The sequence below is a fragment of the Peromyscus maniculatus genome, chromosome 1 (assembly GCF_049852395.1).
Source record: "Peromyscus maniculatus bairdii isolate BWxNUB_F1_BW_parent chromosome 1, HU_Pman_BW_mat_3.1, whole genome shotgun sequence".
Taxonomy (NCBI): Eukaryota; Metazoa; Chordata; class Mammalia; order Rodentia; family Cricetidae; genus Peromyscus; species Peromyscus maniculatus.
Genome location: NC_134852.1, coordinates 29,105,878 through 29,125,263, shown reverse-complemented (window position 1 = coordinate 29,125,263; position 19,386 = coordinate 29,105,878). Strand labels below are relative to the sequence as shown.

The window sequence follows — 19,386 nt, the reverse complement described above, 5'->3', positions numbered from 1 at the left end:
GAGCTTGCCTGCCACCTTCTCAGAGAGTATCAGAGACACCCCCCCCACACACACACACATTGCACCAAATTCTCACTTCACAAAAAGTTGTATTGACACTAACCCCATGGACTCCCACAAGTACCATGGGAAGGAGCCTCTTGTCCACAGGAATATTCCCTGGGTGCTATGAACCAACTCTGGTGACAGTTAGTACCTATATCTAGCAGAAAGTTCCTCAAGGAAGCTAGGCATCTCTGGAGCTGAGCAGGACATATGTACTTCAAGAAAGTCTTAACTTGATCAGCTCTGGGTGCACACATCTCCAAGAAGGGCTTGGTCTGCTGGGTGGAGTGCACAGCGACTCTCCATGTGAGAGTCTTCTGGTCAAAGATGAGGGAGTCCTGCCCATTGCAGCCCAGGAGCCAGGAGCCCCCAGTGGTCAGGTTTCTCTAAAGCTCACAGCCCAAAGTTGCCTGGATGGTGTGATGGCCTGGTCCACATCAGATAGGGACCAGTCATCTTCTTGTCTCTGGATATCATCTGCCAGTGGGGCTCAGAGCAGGTAGGGTGCATCCTGTGACCACCAAGGTGTGGGGCTCTTGTTAATTGTTAATGGTCAGGAGAAAAGAAAAGCTAAACAAAAGAGATTAGATTCAGGGTTCTTGGTTGAAAGAAAGAAAGGAAGGAAGGAAGGAAGGAAGGAAGGAAGGAAGGAAGAAAGGAAGGGAGAAAGAAAGGAAGAAAGAAAGAAAGCTAGGTGGTTTTGGCACACGACTTTAATCCCAGCACTCAGGAGGCAGAAGCAGGTGGATTTCTGTGAGTTCGAGGCCAGCCTGGGCTACAGAGTGAGTTCCAGGAAAGGCAAAAGCTACACAGAGAAACCCTGTCTCCAAAAACCAAAAAAAAAAGAAAAAGAAAAAGAAAGAAAGAAAAAAAAGGATATAGATATGAGGTAGATCATTGAATCTACTCTGAAAAAAAGATATAATAGGATAAAATGGTAGATTATTGAATCTACTCTAAAAAGAAAAAAGAGAAGATATAAGGTAGATTTTTAAATCTACTCAGAAAAGAAAAAAGAGAGAATATGGATATGATAAAAAGGTAGATTTTTGAATCTACTTTAAAAAAAGAACTACTTGTTTTAAATATTTTATATTTGACTGGAATTTTGTATATAATATATAAATTTTGTATTGGACCCACTAAAATAGGATAAATAATGAAAATTTTTGTCTGAATTTGTCAAATGTTAATGGACTAGACATTGTTAATGTAATTCTTGACTGTATATATTGTATATACTTATTGGATATAGTTATAAGCTTCGTTTATTATCTTAGACAAAAAGGGGAAATGTGATGATATTGTGTCCCCCAATATATTGTGTACCCTAATAAACTTATCTGGGATCAGAAAACAGAACAGCCATTAGACAAACATAGAGGCTGGAAAATGGTGACACACACACCTTTAATCCTATCACTTGGGAGGCAGAGATCCATCCACATCTCTGTGAGTTCAAGGCCACACTGGAAACCACCAGGCATGGTGACTCACGTCTTTAATCTCAGGAAGTGATGGCAGGAAGCAGAAAGGTATATAAGGCGTGAGGACCAGGAACTAAGTTTGTTAAGCTTTTAGGCTTTTAGCCGCAGTTCAGCTGAGATCCATTCAGATGAGGACACAGAGGCTTCCGGTTTGAGGAAACAAGATTAGCTGAGGAATTGGCAAGGTGAGGTTAGCTGTGGCTTATTCTGTTTTTCTGATCTTTCAGCATTCACCCCAATATCTGGCTCCTGGGTTTGTTTTAATTAATAAGACTTTTAGAAATTCATCTTCATGCACATGTCCCTTGATGCTGGGCCCCAAGGGCTCTGCTCTCCTGCTGTCTACCTTGTAGTACAGGAAGAGCTCATCATCAAAGTATCCCAGGGCCAAGAACTGGGTCTGTCCAAACCCCTCCAGAGACCAAGTCATGAGTTCATAGCACAGTGTATGGGGTCCTGGGGAGATAAATTCATAGGTTCCCACAGTCAGCTCTGCCTTGAGAGATTGAAACCAGATTATTCCATGCCTCAATGTCTCATAGGTAGATATGAACAGCATGAGCTGTGCTCCCAAATAAATAAATGAAAAAATAATAAGAAATTTAAGAAGGTAAACAAAACAAAAAGAAAATAGAAAATCATTGAACTAAAAAAAGAATTATGAAAAACCTGTCAAGTTCTCTAAAATATTTAAGAAATTTACCTAAGGGCTGGAGAGATAGCTCAGTGGTTAAGAACACTGCTCTAGAAAAGAAATTGTATTTGGCTCCCAGCACCCAGGTGGTAGCTAACAACCCTCTATAATTCTAGTTCCAGGGGATCCAACACCCTCTTCTGGCCTCTGAGGGCACTGCATGCATGTGTTAGACATACAAGCATGTAGACAATGCATCCAGACACATAAAAATACATTAACAAATTTAAAAGAAATGAACTTGTATTTGGGGGTGGATACACATGCACTTGAGTGGCTGAAGCAGGAGGATGACAGGCTCTAGGGATTCCACATAGTGAGACATTGACAGAGACAATCAAGTAAAACCTCAAAAATTTGCCACTGAGAAAACTAAACTAGGCTTTACTGGTTTCTGGAATTGATTGGTTTAATCTTCCATATATCTAAACAATCTTATGTAAACTCTAACAGAACATGGACCATGGAAGGCCTGTCAGAATGATTCAGCTGTACCTTTAACTTCCATCAGCCTCCCTGCCTACACCTGCCTGGATTCTCCTATGCACATTTCTCCCCACACTTCCCCATTCACTTGGTCCCTTCACTTGCCATAAAACCCCTTCATCTCCATGGTGGGAGACAGACAGGACCACTATAATACCGTGAGGATCCAGATCAATTCAAGACTTCCTCAGAGGTCCTGATGAAAGACAAAGGGAATTTTGGTTTTGTGTCCTTGTCCAGGAGTGGGCTTGGCAAGGCTGGAACTATCCTGGAGCCTTGGAGTGCCTTTAGTCAAGGTTGCCGTTTCCAGGGACCCAGCTCCTCCCTTTGGGTAGTGGTCATCAGTCCTAAGGGAGCTGTGTCTGTAGTATCCTGTGTTCTTTTTCCAACATTGTCTGACTTACATCTCCACTGACCTTTGCCATTTTTATCCTGCAAATAGTGTATAAGATGTTACACTTCTTAATAAACTTGATTGGCATAAAGCATCAACTATTTCTTTTGTCTTATTTAGCTCCCATTTTCTCTATTTCCCATGCCTGGTCCTCAACTCAACATTAAAGTCATGTGCCACCACCTGCCCAGCTTAGGTGAAAGTTTAAAGACAGAATATCCCCTACAAGGGTGATGTGAGTTTCATATTAATGTGTTTGTACTGTGGAATTTGATAGGAGATTGCTTAGACCCATGTCATAAAGTTGGTTAACAACTTTAAATTGTAGTTCAACACCCACATAAATATGGTTGGTTTACTCCAAAACATGGGAATAAAATATAAAAATCAAAAATCAAAAAATAGCAATAAAAGTCCTAAGAACAAAGAAGCAGTGTCAGTTATTGAATTATTTTTACTTCCTGATGCCTCATAGGATGAGGAGGAAGTTTCCTTTTTTAATGATATGGTTTTAAAATCCCCTGAAATGGCTCCTACTCCTCTAGGGGAGCCAAGTGCCTCTCCTCGTTCATTACACTCAGGATCATTAAGGCCCCTGTTAAAGCTTTCTGCACTTCATTTCTGGGAAGCTTGAGGGACTTGAGACCCAGGATAAAGTATTTTGAACAAAAAAGCCTGTTGGAAGCTGCAAAAATATACAAAGTAGGGTTTTAGCTGATTATGACAAAGCTAATACCTGGAAGAAGCCAAGGGCCTTCCAGAGGTCACACTGAGGCTCAAGGAGTCTTGGTGATATTTGGCTTTTGGTTATCAGTCATTTTCTGTTATGAGTTTCTTGTGTGCTATTGTAGCTTTTCATTCATTTATTGGGCACTATTTCCCCTCTACTAAAGGAATATTTAGATAACCATCTGCACTGACAGCTATGCACAGCCAGAACCCCAGTTCAAGCCTCCCTGTAATTATCATCATTGGCAGCATCCGGCCAGGTCCATCCCCAGATGGTGGAAAGTACCTTATCAGAGATACCTCTGTACTCTCTAAGAACAGACTTAACCATCCAGACTACCCGTTTGAGAAGGCCTGGCGGATGTGCCAATTAAGCCTAACTTCCTCCTTTCCTAAATGTTCCTTTAACTATCATCAGAGGCATCTAGCTGTACACAGGTTGCCTAGCGACTGAGCACACTTCCCCCACCCTGCAGAAAAACAGCAGATGGCTTGGATAGATAGGAGTCACAGGAAAAAAGAAGACAGTTTTATTTTCTCCATTGATGTAGCAACTTATAGATACTTAACATTTTCTACCAGTCACGTTTAAGACTATAGTGGAGCACATAAGATCCCTCTTCTTAGATATTACCCAAATTTAGCCATTAGTTAATTCATTTCCCCATTAGTCACTTCCTTTTTGGGTTGCAAATGATAATTAACAATTACTGCCCATCTATGTGATTCTTATCACCCCTCTGTTTGAACATGGAAGCCTGGTGGTCACTGCCTGAGGAAAATTCTTACCTACCTTTATGACCCTGAGGAATTCAAGCCTGGTGACCTTGCTTGAACAGGGGATTGCTAATGCTTGGGTTTATAGCTGGACTTCTGAGAGACTTGGGGAGGATGGAGAGATGGAGAACAGAGAAGGATAAGGAGGATTTTGACCAGAGAGAACATGTGGATGAGATGGAAGATGAGGAAGAGTCAGATAGGGAAGTACTAGCTGGGTAAGAATGAGAATTGAAAAGAACCTAGATGAGGCAGAATTAAGACAAGAGAATTAAGATAGAACTTAGAGGGAGCAGTAGATAAATATAAAGGGAAATCAGGCAAGAAAGGAGCTAGGCACCAGAACAGGACTGAAGCTGTGAAAACAGGATGTTATTCCAGAGAATTAAAGTGAATGGACTAAAGAGCTCGGTGTGTTGAGATTCTATTTCTATTTCGCTGTTTGTAGTTCTCTCTCCTGAGCCCCTGGGATGTATAATATTAAGGCTGATCCCACTAATATTATACAAGAAAAGCCTACTTTTTTTTTCTGGATTTCCCTCTACTACAGCAGGGGATTTGATAGAAAAAGAGAGGTACAGTGAAACACACTGGCTGTTGCACAGACTCCAGACTCCCAGAGCAGCGTCCTGCATTGCCCTGCAATCTTACACTAACTCAGACAACTTCATAATTTCCACACATCGGGTTTTATCGCTGACTGTCACCCCTGGTCATTCTCCACGACTGTGGTCTGAGGCCTCATTTTTCATTCTTGTCCTGTTTCCTGGACCCTTGTCCTTCAGGCTACCACCCCAGCCCTCACTCTTTTCTCGATGGAACACTGAGCAACTTGTGCCATTCTTAATTGATCCTTGATTAATCTCCGGGACACCTGAGATATTAAAACTATTGAATCTCAATTATTTTTTTTCTTCTCTCTGCCACAGCCGTGGGAAATAAGGACTCCAATCCCATAAGCCCCACATCTCCTCTGGAATGCCTTTTAGAAACCCTCAAACCTTTTAGCTTAAATGTCCTACTTACAGACTTCTAAGCTTATCTGCCTCTGTACTAAAAAATGGCCTGAATACCCCTTAGATAACAATAAAAAATGGCTACATAATGGCTCCTTGGACCCTGGTATTTTATGGGAGTTATCTAACTTCTGTCAGCAAATGGGTAAATGGAAAGAGTTGCCTTACCTCCCAGCCTTTTACCATCTCAGCTCCAAACCCTCTCTCCTCGATTCCTGTTCGCCTGCCCACGGTGCTCCTAGCTGTGTAGCCTGAACCAGAAGAACCCCGCACTACACTCTAGACCCTGCTAATGAATCCCAGCCTTTATGACCTCCTGCTCCTTCCTCTCCTCCAGGGACTGTTCCCTTGACTCCCCCAGCCCCTTCTTCCTCTCTGGTACTGGGCTGATTCAACTGCCCGACTCTGGCTCTCACCTTTATTCTTCCTGTCATGCTTTCTTGAGCTGCTAAGGAATCCCACCCCAGTCAGGCCAACCTGCCAGCCATCCTCCCTTTGTGAGAGGTAGCCAGAGTGGATAGACTGGTTAAGGTACATGTCCCTTTCCCACTGGCAGAACTCTCTCAGCTAGAAAAAAAAATTGGGTTCTTATGCATCTAATTCTACTTCTTTTATTAAAGAATTCCTATATATCACTCAATCTTATAATCTCACCTTTCATGATATACACATGAGCCTAACTAACAACCTACTTCCTGAGGAGTGCAGATGAGTTTGGGAACATGTGATGATATTTTATTTGTGCTGAAATGTGGTGATATTTTATTTGTGCTTTAATAAAGCTTGCCTGTAGATCAGAGGAGAGCCAGCCACCATAGTAAACAAAAAAGTCAGGCAGCACACACCCTTAATCCTATCACTTAGCAGGCAGGGTCTTTGTGTGTTCAAGGCCACACTCGGGAACAGAGCCAAGCATGGTGACAAACACCTTTAATTCAGTATCAAGCATAGAGACCTGGAGGTCTGTACAGACAGACAGAAAGTGACAGAGCTGTGTAGGAAGAGGAAGTGAAGTAGCTGGGCTCAGAGAGCCAATGAGAGGGCAGAACGGCAAGGCAATAAAGGCATGGGTAGACAGGAAGTAACTCACATTTGGAAGCTGAAGAGTTGGTGAGGTAAAGTTGGTTGGTGGCTTTCCCTATTTCCATGATCTAAGGCTTTCACCCTATATTTGGTTTTGTGCTTTTTATTTAAGAAGGCCACATAGAAATTCGTCTACAGGAACAGGCTAGGATACATGCAGACAAGGTCCACCAGACTAATGCAGCATATCTTCCCGGGGCTGAGGTGGTCCCATATCGGGATCCATGATGTGATTATAATACCCTGGGTGGCTCTCTAGCTAGTGATCAGTTTATGACCTGTCTCCTAGCAGGTTTTAGAAAGGCTGTCCACAAACCAATAAACTATGAATAGCTTCAAGATATAGTTCAAGACAGACAGGAAAATCCACCTCAATTTCTAGAACGACTTACAAAGGCCTGCTTACAATATTCTAATCTAGATTCTGCGAGCCCAGAGGGCAAGACAGCTCCTTATGACCCATTTTTTTTTCACAGAGCTTCCCCAGCATTAGGGCTAAGCTTAAATGGCTGGAGAGAAGATTCTAGACCCCCACAGACAAAAGTCTTAGTGCTGGCTTTTAAGACGTACCATGGGAGAGATGAGAAAGCCCCTAAACAGAAATACCAAATGCTGCGAAGGCCATCCAACCACCTGCGGCAACTGCCCGAGTACTCCCAGTCCTTGTTTGCTTTAAATGTGGTCCAGAAGACCATTGGGCTCATAGTTGTCCTGCTCTGTGTGGGCTGCCTGGTCTATGTCCAAAGGACCACGAAGAGGGACATAGGTCAGTTAACTTCCCCCGTGCACCTCATGGCATGAGAACATCAAACACAGACCACCCTCCAGGTGACCTTCTAGGCTTGGCCATGGACAATTGAAGGTGCCCAGGTTCAGACCTGACACCTGTCATCTCCCACAGGGAGCCTCGTGTAGCCATTCCAGTATCAGGGTGATCCATTTCCTTTTTTGTGGGCACCTGGACAACTTACTAGATCCTGAGGGAGTTTGGGGGACCCACCTCTCCTGCTTGTCTCCCTATTGTCAGGGTAGGGGGACAGCCTTATATACATCATCAGTCCTCACCACTTAATTGTATTTTCAGGGTTATCCCTATTACCCACACCTTTGTGGTTGTGCCAATTAGCCCTGTGCCCTTAATGAGAAGAGATTTTTTAGCCAAGATAGGAGCTTCTATTTCATTTGCTCCCCCATTTGCCTGACTCAACAGCAGTTCCTCTCCTGCTAGCCACCCACCCCATAAGCTCTAATGTGTCATTTTCCTTGCCAGCCTCTCAGGTAGACCCCCCAAGTTTGGGACACCCAAGACCCGTCTATTGCCAGGCACCATTGCTCCATTATTATCCAGTTACAGGACAGTACCCAGTACATCACTCAAGCTTAGTAGCCCCTCTCACTCCAGAGCCTTAGGAGGCTTAAACCTATTATCTCTGACCTTCTAAGAAAAAAGCTATTTTGCCCAACCTCTTCTCCTTTTAACAACCCTGTACTTGCAGTTAAGACATCTAATGGAACCTACTGCCTGGTTCAAGACCTCATGCTCATTAATTCTGCAGTGGTCCCACTCTATCCTGTGGTACCCAATCCTCATACACTCTTCTCTGCTGTGGGATAATGCCCATGTATTCTGGTTTAATAAAACGCTGATTGGCCAGTAGCCAGGTAAGAAGTATAGGCAGGATAAGCAGACAAGGAGAATTCTGGGAAGAGGAAGGCTGATGCAGGAGATGCCAGCTCACCATCCAGGAAGCAGCATGTAATGACACACAGGTAAAGCCATGGAACAGGTAGCAACATATAGATTAACAGAAATGGACTGGGTTTAAATGTAGGAGCTAGTCAGTGGTAGGACTGAGCTAATGGCCAAGCAGTTTTAATTAATATAAGCCTCTGTGTGTTTACTTGGGTCTGGGTGGCTTCAGACCAGGTGGGACACAGAAAAACTTCTAACTACACCTCTCCTCTATCCCCTCAGAAATCTCCCATTTCTCAGTTCTCAAAAATGCCTTCTTCTCTATTCCTCTCATCCCTCAGTCTCAATGTACCTTCCCTTTCACCTGGACTGACCCTGATACTCACCTGTTCATGCAACTGACCTGGACTGTCTTGCTATAGGGATCCAGAGACACCCCACATCTATTTGGTCAGGCCTAGCCTCTCACTTACCCTCTCTGTCTCTCCCTGGCTCTAAACTCATACAGTATGTAGATGACATTCTACTCTGCGGCCCATCATTACAAATTAGCCAAAGTAACATCTCTGCTCTCCTAAATTTCTTGTCCAGCTGGGGTTATACAGTCTCGCCTTCAAGGTCCAGCTGTCCACTCCTCAGGTCACCTATTTGTGTCTAAGCATTACCCCAACCCCCAAGGCTATTTAGAAACTTTAGAAAGAAATAACCCAATCCAGTCTCCTGCAGTCCCCTCCACTAAACAGGAGATTCTATCATTCCTGGGAATAGTGGGCTTCCTATGGTCCTGGGTCCCATCTTTTCCCCACCTTATATGAGGCAGCTCTTGGCTCCCTGCATGAACCCCTCCTTCACCCCACTACTAAACCCCTTTGGGAGCTCCAACAGGCTCTCCTCTAGGCCCCAGGACTTCACATCCCAGACCTAAATCATCCCTTCTCCCTCTATGTAACAGAAAGGGAGGGATACACGCTTGGAGCCCTAGGACACCAGCTGGGACTCTCTTTTGTACCTGTAGCATGCCTGTCAAAAACTTAGACCTCACCACTCAGGGATGAGCACCTTGCATATGTGCTTTAGCAGCTGCTGAGCTCCTTATTCATGAATCAAAGAAACTAACTTTTGGGTCACCCACCACTGTCTTCTCCCACCACAACCTGTCCCATCTCTTAACTTACAAAGGCTTACAACCTTTACTTCCTTCCTGAGTTCTTTCTTTCCAAGTGGTACTAGTGGAAGATGCCACACTTACTTTCCAAACTTGCCCACCCCTTAATATCTCAAATCTTGTCCCTCAACCTAATATTGACTACTCATCTCATTTCTGCACTGAAACCCTAGAGGAACTATTGCCCCATCGTTCACACATACAGGAGGGTACATTGCCTCAGGCCACTTAAATCTGGTACACAGATGGCAGTTCTTTTTTACATGAGGGGACCTGCAAAGCAGGCTGTGCCATAGTGTCAGATACTGGGGTTAAAGCCAAGGCACTGTCTGCTCCCACTACTAACCAACAGGCTGAACTAATAGCTCTCACCTGTGCCTTCTAGTTGTTACAGGGACAATCCCTAAATGTTTACACAGACTCTAAACATGCTTTTCATATCCTCCTGTCCCACACTGCTATCTAGAAAGAATGTGAGCTTCTTACACCAACAGGAGGATCCATATCTAACTCAGGCCAAATAATGGTCATGCTAAAGGCCTCCCACCCCCCAAAGCTATAGGAATTATTTGCTGCCAGTCTGATCAGACTGACAGCTCCATCATCTCTAAGGGGAATAATCAGGTCAACCAGACAGCTAGGACAACAGCCCTCCAGCCATCCCACCCACCACAGGGAATCCATAACAACCCACATCCTCACAGTCACCCCTGACACTTGGCAAATTCTGTCCTATGTACACCAGCTCTTTCATCCTAATTGTCAGGTTCTGTCTCATTTTGTCAAGGCCCACCTGCAGCCCACCCCTGAGGACTTGCATTTCTTAAGAACTATTACTGCCTCTTGTAAAATCTGTCAAAAGTTAGATCCCAGTTCCAAATATCAGAGCCAACCTTTTCTCACTCACCAGGCTAGGAGCTCCCTTTCAGGGACTGACTGGCAACTCAATTTTACCCATATGCCTACTGCCAGATGAGTTAAATACCTCCTTGTCCTAGCAGATTCATTCTTGAGCTGGGTGGAGGCTTTCCCATTTTTTTTTTGTTAATGGACTCAGACAGTCTCTGACCTCCTTCTCCAGGAGATTATGCCCCGATTTGGGATCTCTGCCTCTCTTCAGTCTGATAATGGCCCAGAGTTTACCTCCCAGATTTCTCAAACCCTATCTAAAGCTTTTAACATCCCTAAGCATTTCTATATCCCTTACAATCTTCAATCCTCAGGGAAGGTGGAATGGACTAATCACTCCTTTAAAAATATACTTATTAAGATGTCACAGGAACTTCACCTTTACTGGGTATAACTATTGCCTCTGGCTCTTTTCAGGGTCTGGGCTCTTTCCACACAACTGCTTTAAATTACGCTGTTTGAACTCATGTATGGGAGGCCAGTTCTAGCCTCTGGCCTTCTATTCAAACTTTTGCCACTCCCTGACCTCCCACTCACCCCCTTACTCTATCACCTCTATTCTCTCCTATGGAATTGTGCTGACCATTCCCTATCCAGGCCACGTGACAACCCCTGCCACCCCCAGTCAACAGCAGGGATCATGCCCTTCTTCCACCCAAGGCCAGCACCCCTCCCCACTTCCCCCAAATGGCAGGGACCCTTCAAGCTAATTCTTGTGACCTCCATAGCTGCTAAGCTCAAGAGCTTTCCTCACTGGATTCACCCATCTCACCTACCACCTTTTACCTCACCCCTACCCCAGGGTAATCCCTCCTCATGCACAGTGATGCAAACAGGGCCCTGCTCTCTTAAGTTCTAGAGGACACAGAGACCAACAGCCTGTTTCCAATTCCAGAAAAACAAGACTTCGTCCCACAACTGTACTCAACCCCACTGGATTGGGGACCCCATATGTTTTTCTTCTAGGTTCCCCCTCTGCATTCTCCTGTCCCTACTGATCACACTCTGCTCCATCAGTTCCCGCCCCCCCCCCACCGACTCTAATAACATATTCAATGTTCTAATGAACCACTCGGCTGACTCACAGGACCACCATCAGCCACAGAGCTGGAGGACCATCAAATACACCCAGGCGGTAAGAAACAGGAACACCCCAGAAGTATTCACAGCCCCAGACTCAAAAGGTTCTGGACTCTGCAAAACAGACTTTAATACATAAAAGTTTGTTAACTGCCCTCAGCGATCAATCACCTGTGTCTCCTGGATGCTGAAGTGATAGGGCGATAATGAAAGGAAACAGACGCCTTAAGGTTTGTCTCAGGTGAAGATAGGAAGCCTAATTGATAATAACAGAAAAAAAAAGCAGTTCCAGATTCCTGTCTCTCTTTGCTACATGACTCCATAATTTTAACATAACCAGTAAAATTCTGATGGCAGAATACTCAGCACTACAATATCATAGCTACAAGTTCAGGATCTTAAATTCCCTTTGGTCACTTCTTAATATGTCTAATTTGTCTCCTTTGTAAAGTTAAAAATTCTTCTGAGCTCCAGGGAGTTGACTTGGACCCACCCCGACAGGTCAGATCCACTTCAGATAAGTATCATTCAAACTTTCCTGGTCTTGCGTGCGACCCCCTCCCTCATCCTTAGGGTCGCCCCTCATCTCCTCTCCCACCAAGTACCAGGATCTAAGAAAAAATATTTTCTAAACTTCAACTTCTGCCTCACCAGCATCCTGTCAGGCCCAGGCTGTAAGATCCAAGCAACATTGGATGATTGCCAAGGGCTCAGAACAGCAGTGAAGACAATCAGCTACCTCAGGACAACCGGCTACCTTGGAAAAAGTCCCCTGCAGCTCTCAAAATTAACTGATGCCCTCCAAGTCAGCTGGAAGCAGTTCCAAGAGACACAATGCCCAGTTCTCATTCACCCCCCACCCCTAACCCCTTACTTTTATTAATAACAAAGAGGCTGGAATGTTATTATTCCTAGCCACTTCTGGAGTCACATGACCACACACGTGGTGTCAGCAGTCAGGCAAAATGCTTAGTCACTCCAGGGCCTTACATCCTATGTAATCTGTGCATAGCATGGTCAAGTAATCTGTGCAAAGTGTGGTCACGTAAGCCATGTGCATGTGTGGCACAGCTACATAAGCCCATATGTGCATCCATGAGGTGACCTATAGAAGCAGACTCCACCCTGCCCTCTCTGCACATTTCTCTCTGGGAGGTCTACTCATGTCTGTCCTTTCCTTCCCCTAATAGAATCTCTTATAGTGGGTTTTGTTGTACCTCATGTTCTCTTGTGCCCTGTAAATAACATCGGTAAATAAATAACACTGGGGACCCAACACCTCCCTGGGCTGTGGTTATCACTGTAGGGTAAAAAGGGCCAGTGAAAGAACACCCTGTCCCTGTTCAGGACTTGAAGTCCCACCAATCCTTGAACTCTGCTCAGAGTCTGACCAGGGTTTCCCTGGCAAAGTGTTAACAGCACTGGCTCTGGGAATGGTTTCCTTAATGCGAGTGTAAGAACTCTGCTCCAGCAGGGGAGGGGTTTACAGCTCTGCTCTGCTCCAGCAAAAGAGTCATTGCAACAGACCTCACCCAATAGATTTATTAGGAGGGAAAAATCCAGCAGAGTGTTTGCCTCTGCTAGGGAGAAAAGTTTCTTGTGGGCGGAGCTTTCCAGCTCTGGGAAACCACTGGCCATCCTGCCCCCACCAAGGACAGCCAAGCACACTTCCTCCTACAGTCAGAATACTTTAGACATGAAAGTTCCTCCAAATGGCTACCAGATGTGCATCTTTCCAGCTACTCAACTAGATAATACACACATATACACAGAGAGAAACACAGACACACAGACATACACACACAGACACTCAGACATATACACACAGAGACACAGACACAAACATACTACACAGACACAAGACGCACAAACACAGACACACACAGAGAGACACATAGACACACGCACAGCACATGGACATACACATACAAAACAGAAACACAGATACAAACACAGAAACACACAGGCACATACACAGAAAATCACACAGACATGTTGCAAGTCACAGGAAAATGTAATGGAATCCAGCTTCTATCACAAAAGCTATTACTTGGAAAGGTCAAGGACTTTTTCAAAGGTCATTCCATGGCTTAAGGAGTTTTGGTGATATTTTAGCTTTTGTATACATATTAGCCGATTCCTGCAATGACTTTCTCATATGCTGTGTATGCTTCCAAGAACTCCTAACAGTGTATTCACCTGATATTCTTCTCAAGCATCCTTGGCCATAACAGCAAACCAGGCGCAATGTAGCTGTGAGGCAGACTGCCTAGGTCTGGCAGTGACCAGTGTATGGCGGCATAGGAAAAGAGAGGCAGTTTTGTTTTAGTGATTTAGAGACTCTTTTACCTAACCACTTGTGGGATTGTAGTTTGAGCACATTTGTGATAGACTTATAACGTTTCACCTGACCACTTATAAGAATATATTTTGAGCACATAAATTCCCTTTCTGACTTACTCCAGGCCTTATCAACCCCACCTCCTCTATTCACATTCCCGTTGTGGATGAAGCTGGCTATCACGGCTCTGGTAGGAAGCTTGGAAGCTTTGCTTGGTATTGGAAGAGTCAGGCTGCCGGTGAGATGGAGATCAGTACCGGGAAATGGAGGGGAAGGAACTGAGATGGAAAAGAATGAGGATGAAGAAGAGGATGAAGGTAGAAAAGAGTTAAAGTTGTGAGAAGACAGGAGGAGAAGGGACAGAGAGGAGCTAAGTATAAGAACAGAAAAGAAGCTGTGTAGAGAGAAAACTGACTCAAAATAAATAAATAAATAAATAAATAAATAAATAAATAAATAAATAAATAAATCATATGAACTAAAGGGTCACATGTACATAGATTCATTTAATATCATCAAAGATTAGATTATCAGCTGGTCACAGATTCTTCCTGGACCCCGAAAGGGCTTTCAAGGGGCTGGAATCCCATAGTCCCTGTTACAGACACACGTACAAAGACACACATTCACACAGAACCACATGCACAGAAACACACAAACACACACACACATTACACAGACACACATAGGCATACATCCAGACATACACAGACACCACACAGACACACAGACACAGAAGCATATACACCATGCACACACACACAAGACATATACATAGACACACAAACATACACACAGACACGGACATACACATACAACACAGAAACACAGATACAAACATACAGAAACACACAGGCACACACTCATACAGAAACACATACATTATACAGACACATATAAGCACACACACACCATGCAGACACACAACACACATACTGAGACACACAGACACATATCACACAGACACACACACACACACACACCCAAACACAGAAACACAGGCCCATGCACAGACATCCTCACACACCACACAGACACACACAGAGAAACAAACACACACCACACAGACACAGACACACAGAGACACACACACTCACATACCAACAGACACATAGACACGTATTTACACACCCCTAGTTCCCTCATGCTGCCCCCCACAGCACAGGGACATAGCAAGGTCCCTCTCCCTGCCCAGCACTCACCTGCACAGGTGCCCAACAACTCCTCCAGGAGCAGGCACTTTAGTGACAGCTGGACTAGGACTAGGGCTCTGGGTTCCAAGGACAACATCGTCTTCATCTGCCTTCATGAATTATCTGAGTTCTCTGCAGATTCAAAGCCAGACATACTTCTCTTGTAGGTCCACCCAGTCCCGGATGCCAAGAACTAAAGTGCATCTCAGAGGACATGGGTGGAGTAGATCTGGTAGCAGGTGAACAGCTGGCTGGTGGGAGAACAGCTGGTATGGGGCTCAGTGGAAGGTGAGAGTCACTCATACAGTGAGAATGCTTGGGGTCAGGCAGCCCTGATTCAAATCTTCCTCTCCCTGGAAGCATTACAGCTTTCCTTTACAGCTATCCCCACTGCATCTCTGCAACAAGCAGGAAGGTTACTTCTTCTTGACTGTTTTTTTCCTGAGACAGGGTTTCTCTTTGTAGCTTTGGGGTCTGTCCTCAATCTCGCTCTGCAGACCAGGCTGGCCTCGAACTCACAGAGATCTGCTTGGCTCTGTCACCTGAATACAGGGACTAAAGGTGTGTGCCACCACCTCACGCTCTTCTTGATGTTTTAATCAGGAGTCTGGAATACATATAAACCCCTCTATTGGGGAAAATTATAAAGGCCACTCCACGTAGTTAAAAGGAAGATTTATTTAGTGGATGACTTACAAATGAAGGAATAGATAGGTTGCGGGAGTCTGGGGAAGGTGTATCGCAATCCAGCGGTGTTCTCTGGAGCTCTGCCCAGTCAACCTCCACCGTCCAGGGTCCAGGCACAGAGAGCGTGCACAGAGAGAGCGCTCGCCCATCCAGCTCTCGGGTTTCCAGCACCTCCCCTCGCCCCGCCTCGTAGGCATGACAGTTGCCAGAGTCTCAAGGGGGGTTGGAACTTCCAGATCCAAGCTGGAATGGCTACCCACTACACCCCTCATCAACCAGAAACCTTGTTTCATTATCCACTCCCCATATCAAGATTCCATAGACCACTCAAATGTAAATACATACACACTCAGGACTCAGGAAATTTATGCTTGGAATTCCCCTTCTGCAACCACAAAAACAAATAATGTAAGCTCCTTGGTAATGACTTGTTGAGAATTAATAAAGCCATGAAAGATGGAAAATTTGAACCTTAGGTACCTATTGTTTGACCTTTGGGGTTAGCTATGCTGCTGTCTGGATTGGGCTCAGCCCCTGAGCACCCACTGCTGCTGAGCAGATCCTGCCCAGCCTGGACTTGAGTACTTTTAAAGCAGAACAGTAAAATTAAAAAAAATATTTTACACACACACACACACACACACACACACACACACACACACACACACATACACACACACAGAAGAGACACTAGACAGTTCATATAATTTCTCACTAGTTTAGAAACTCAGAGAGTAAGGGTGGTGCTGCATACTTTTAATCCCAGAATTTTTCAAATAAATGAATTTATTTATTATGTATTTATGTGTCATTTGTTTTACTTCCCTGGCACACCCATCTCCTAGGGAAACAGAGAAAGTTTTGAAGTCAACACAGCTGCTTGACAAAACTCCAGCAAAGCTAAGCCACATGCTATGATTGGTAGTTGACCTGAGGCCCTTTACTTTGATTGGAATCTCTGTGTGTTACACTCTTGGTAGGCTATTACTGTAATGATTCAAGCATGTTGTTTCTGTATCTCCCTGAAGAAGTCCTGAATGTCCTACCCCCTGCTTTTAGGGAAGTAACCTTAGTTGATCACACTTGGGAGTCTTCTCTGTGCCTTGGAGATTCGTATCTGCTCCTGCACATACTCAAGAACAAAATATGTAGCTAGAGTTTTCCTGCCTTGCCCACAGTCAGAACAAATTTCTGTCACCTGCCAGTCCCACAGCCGCTCAGACCCAATCAAGTAAACACAGAGACTTATATTGCTTACAAACTGTATGGCCGTGGCAGGCTTCTTGCTAACTGTTCTTATAGCTTAAATTAATCCATTTCCATAAATCTATACCTTGCCATGTTTCTCATGGCTTACCGGCATCTTCACACATTGCTTGTCATGGCGGCGGCTGGCAGTGACCTTCTGCCTTCCTGTTCTTTCTTTTCTCCTCTCTGTTAGTCCCACCTACACTTCCTGCCTAGCCACTGGCCAATCAGTGTTTTATCTATTGACCAATCAGAGTAATTTGACATACAGACCATCCCACAGCAAAAATAGAATCTTATAAATTCAGAGGAGTCTGACAAAGTTCCATAGGATAGGAGAATAGATAGGCGTGCTGGGTCCTGTAATTAGGGTGTAGCAAAATGGAGAACAGCACACCTTTCTGATTTAAAGAAATATGCCAGTATGGGTGGATATTCAGCATGTAACTGGCCTCATCTAATAAGCCTCAAGTACAGAACAGGTACTGCCCAGGAATTTAGCCTCCTTCCCAACCTGTAGTGAAAGAATCCTCTGTGCCATGCTGTAGAACACATGTGCTTCTTATCCTTGTCCAGGCTGGCTGTAAACCTTGGTGGCCCCTGAGGGGAGGAAACTCAATTATCTAGATGCAATACTGATGACTTCATAGAACAGAGCTCCTACTCAAGGAATAAGCATTGATTTTCTTCCTTCCTTCCTTCCTTCCTTCCTTCCTTCCTTCCTTCCTTCCTTCCTTTCTTTCTTTCTTTTTTTTTTTGGTTTTTCGAGACAGGGTTTCTCTGTGTAGCTTTGTGCCTTTCCTGGAACTTGCTTGGTAACCCAGGCTGGCCTCGAACTCACAGAGATCTGTCTGGTTCCGCCTCCTGAGTGCTGGGATTAAAGGTGTGTGCCACCACTGCCCGGCTGATTTTCTTTCTGGCCCTTGGGATTTGACTGGTGGAAGCTGCTGTACCCTAGGCTTCCAGTATGACAAAGACCAGGGATGATGGTGGAAGAGCGGTGGCAATCAAAAAAACAAAAGCCTGGACCAAGGAGGCCTTGGCTCTCATTCCTCCCTGGAGTACAGGGAGGTGGATATATTGTAAGAGGGGGTGGATATATTGTAAGAGATTCAGGAAGTCTGCTGTGAGACTGTATTTTCTAGACATGTCATGGAAACTGCACCCATGAAAGCTCAACAATGTGGCTCTCCGTAAAGACCTGAACAAGGACACCCATAGTTGTTCTCAACATGTATGGGAGAAATCTCCTAGGGCCCAACCCCTAGATGAAGAGCTACAAGCAGTTGATGACTGCTGAGAGATGGAAAATTAGACTTCCCCAGGGATGAGATGCCTTATTGGTTATTCAACACCAAGTGGTCAGCCCTAGAAACGTGCTAGCAACAGAACAAGAAATAAACACATGGATTTGATCTACAGAGGTAAAAGATGGGTGTCATGAAGCCTGTGTCCTCTTGGCTGTAGGGAAAAGGTGCTGGCTATAGAAACCCACCCTGACCCTAGAGCCCAAACTAGGGTAAGATGGCTCAAATAAGGCCAGTGAAAGAAGCACAGTTTGGCTCAGTCAGATCAGCACCATCTCTGCCCCAGCCAACTGACTTGTGAAACCAACTAGTCACAGAACAAGACAGTAGAACCCTGTCCCCAAATCAACCCCTGGTTGACTTCACCCCCAAGACATCCTATGTAAATTGTCCTGCCTGTTCATTTAAAAAAAAAAAGGTTGTTCTCTCCACCCTGGTAGAGACAGCTACTCTCCTGGACTCCTCCTTTCAAAATAAATCCCTTTCTCAAAAGAGTTTTGAGTGTGAAGATCTTCATTCACTGGCATAGAGAAGATCCTTGCTGTGACATCCCTTAGGGGACAAAACAAGGGAGAGCTGAAAGAGCAGAGCAAGGAGGAGCTGAACAGAAGATCTTTGCTGAGATGTCCCTCAGTGGACAGAGCAAGAGAGAGCTGAAAAAGTAAAACTTTTCTCTGGGGCCGGAGGAGATTACTACATTTTTGCAGGAGTTTCCCATTTTGCAGAGTGAAGCAAAAGAAGCAACATCTTAGGCTGGAGAAGCAGAGCTCTGCTAGGAAGCTCCTTTAAGTGGGAGCTGAGCAAAGCTCAGCTGTAGTGGCTCTTCAGGAGAGGAGCAGGACTGCTATATCCTGCCGAGAGACTGTCCCCCATCACACCAGATATACCTTGACTTTCCCAAACAGTCAGGATACCCTTCCCTGCTGAAGCAGTTCCAGACCTCACTCTCTCTAGAAGTCAGAAAAATTTCCCTTTCTGGGTTGGGCTGCTTCTTTGCAGTTCCAGCCATCAGAACTGTGCTGAATAGCTGCTCCATGTGTCCAGGACACCTT

General features: G+C 44.8%; 1 protein-coding gene across 3 annotated transcripts in view; it reads right to left on the bottom strand.

Annotated features, from left to right (window-relative positions):
• The window catches only part of LOC121827513 (MHC class I-like protein MILL1), a 36,069-nt gene extending 20,135 nt beyond the window's left edge, over positions 1-15,934 (bottom strand). For 2 of the 3 annotated variants that reach the window (XM_076571153.1, XM_076571182.1), the window contains exon 1: positions 15,102-15,225. In XM_076571153.1, coding sequence (XP_076427268.1) covers positions 15,102-15,198 — 97 coding nt within the window. In that variant the 5' untranslated portion in view covers positions 15,199-15,225. Of the gene's footprint in view, positions 1-15,101; positions 15,226-15,788 lie in introns of those variants that run through there. The other variant, XM_076571209.1, reaches the window with a different exon arrangement.
• Positions 15,935-19,386: the final 3,452 nt, after the last annotated feature.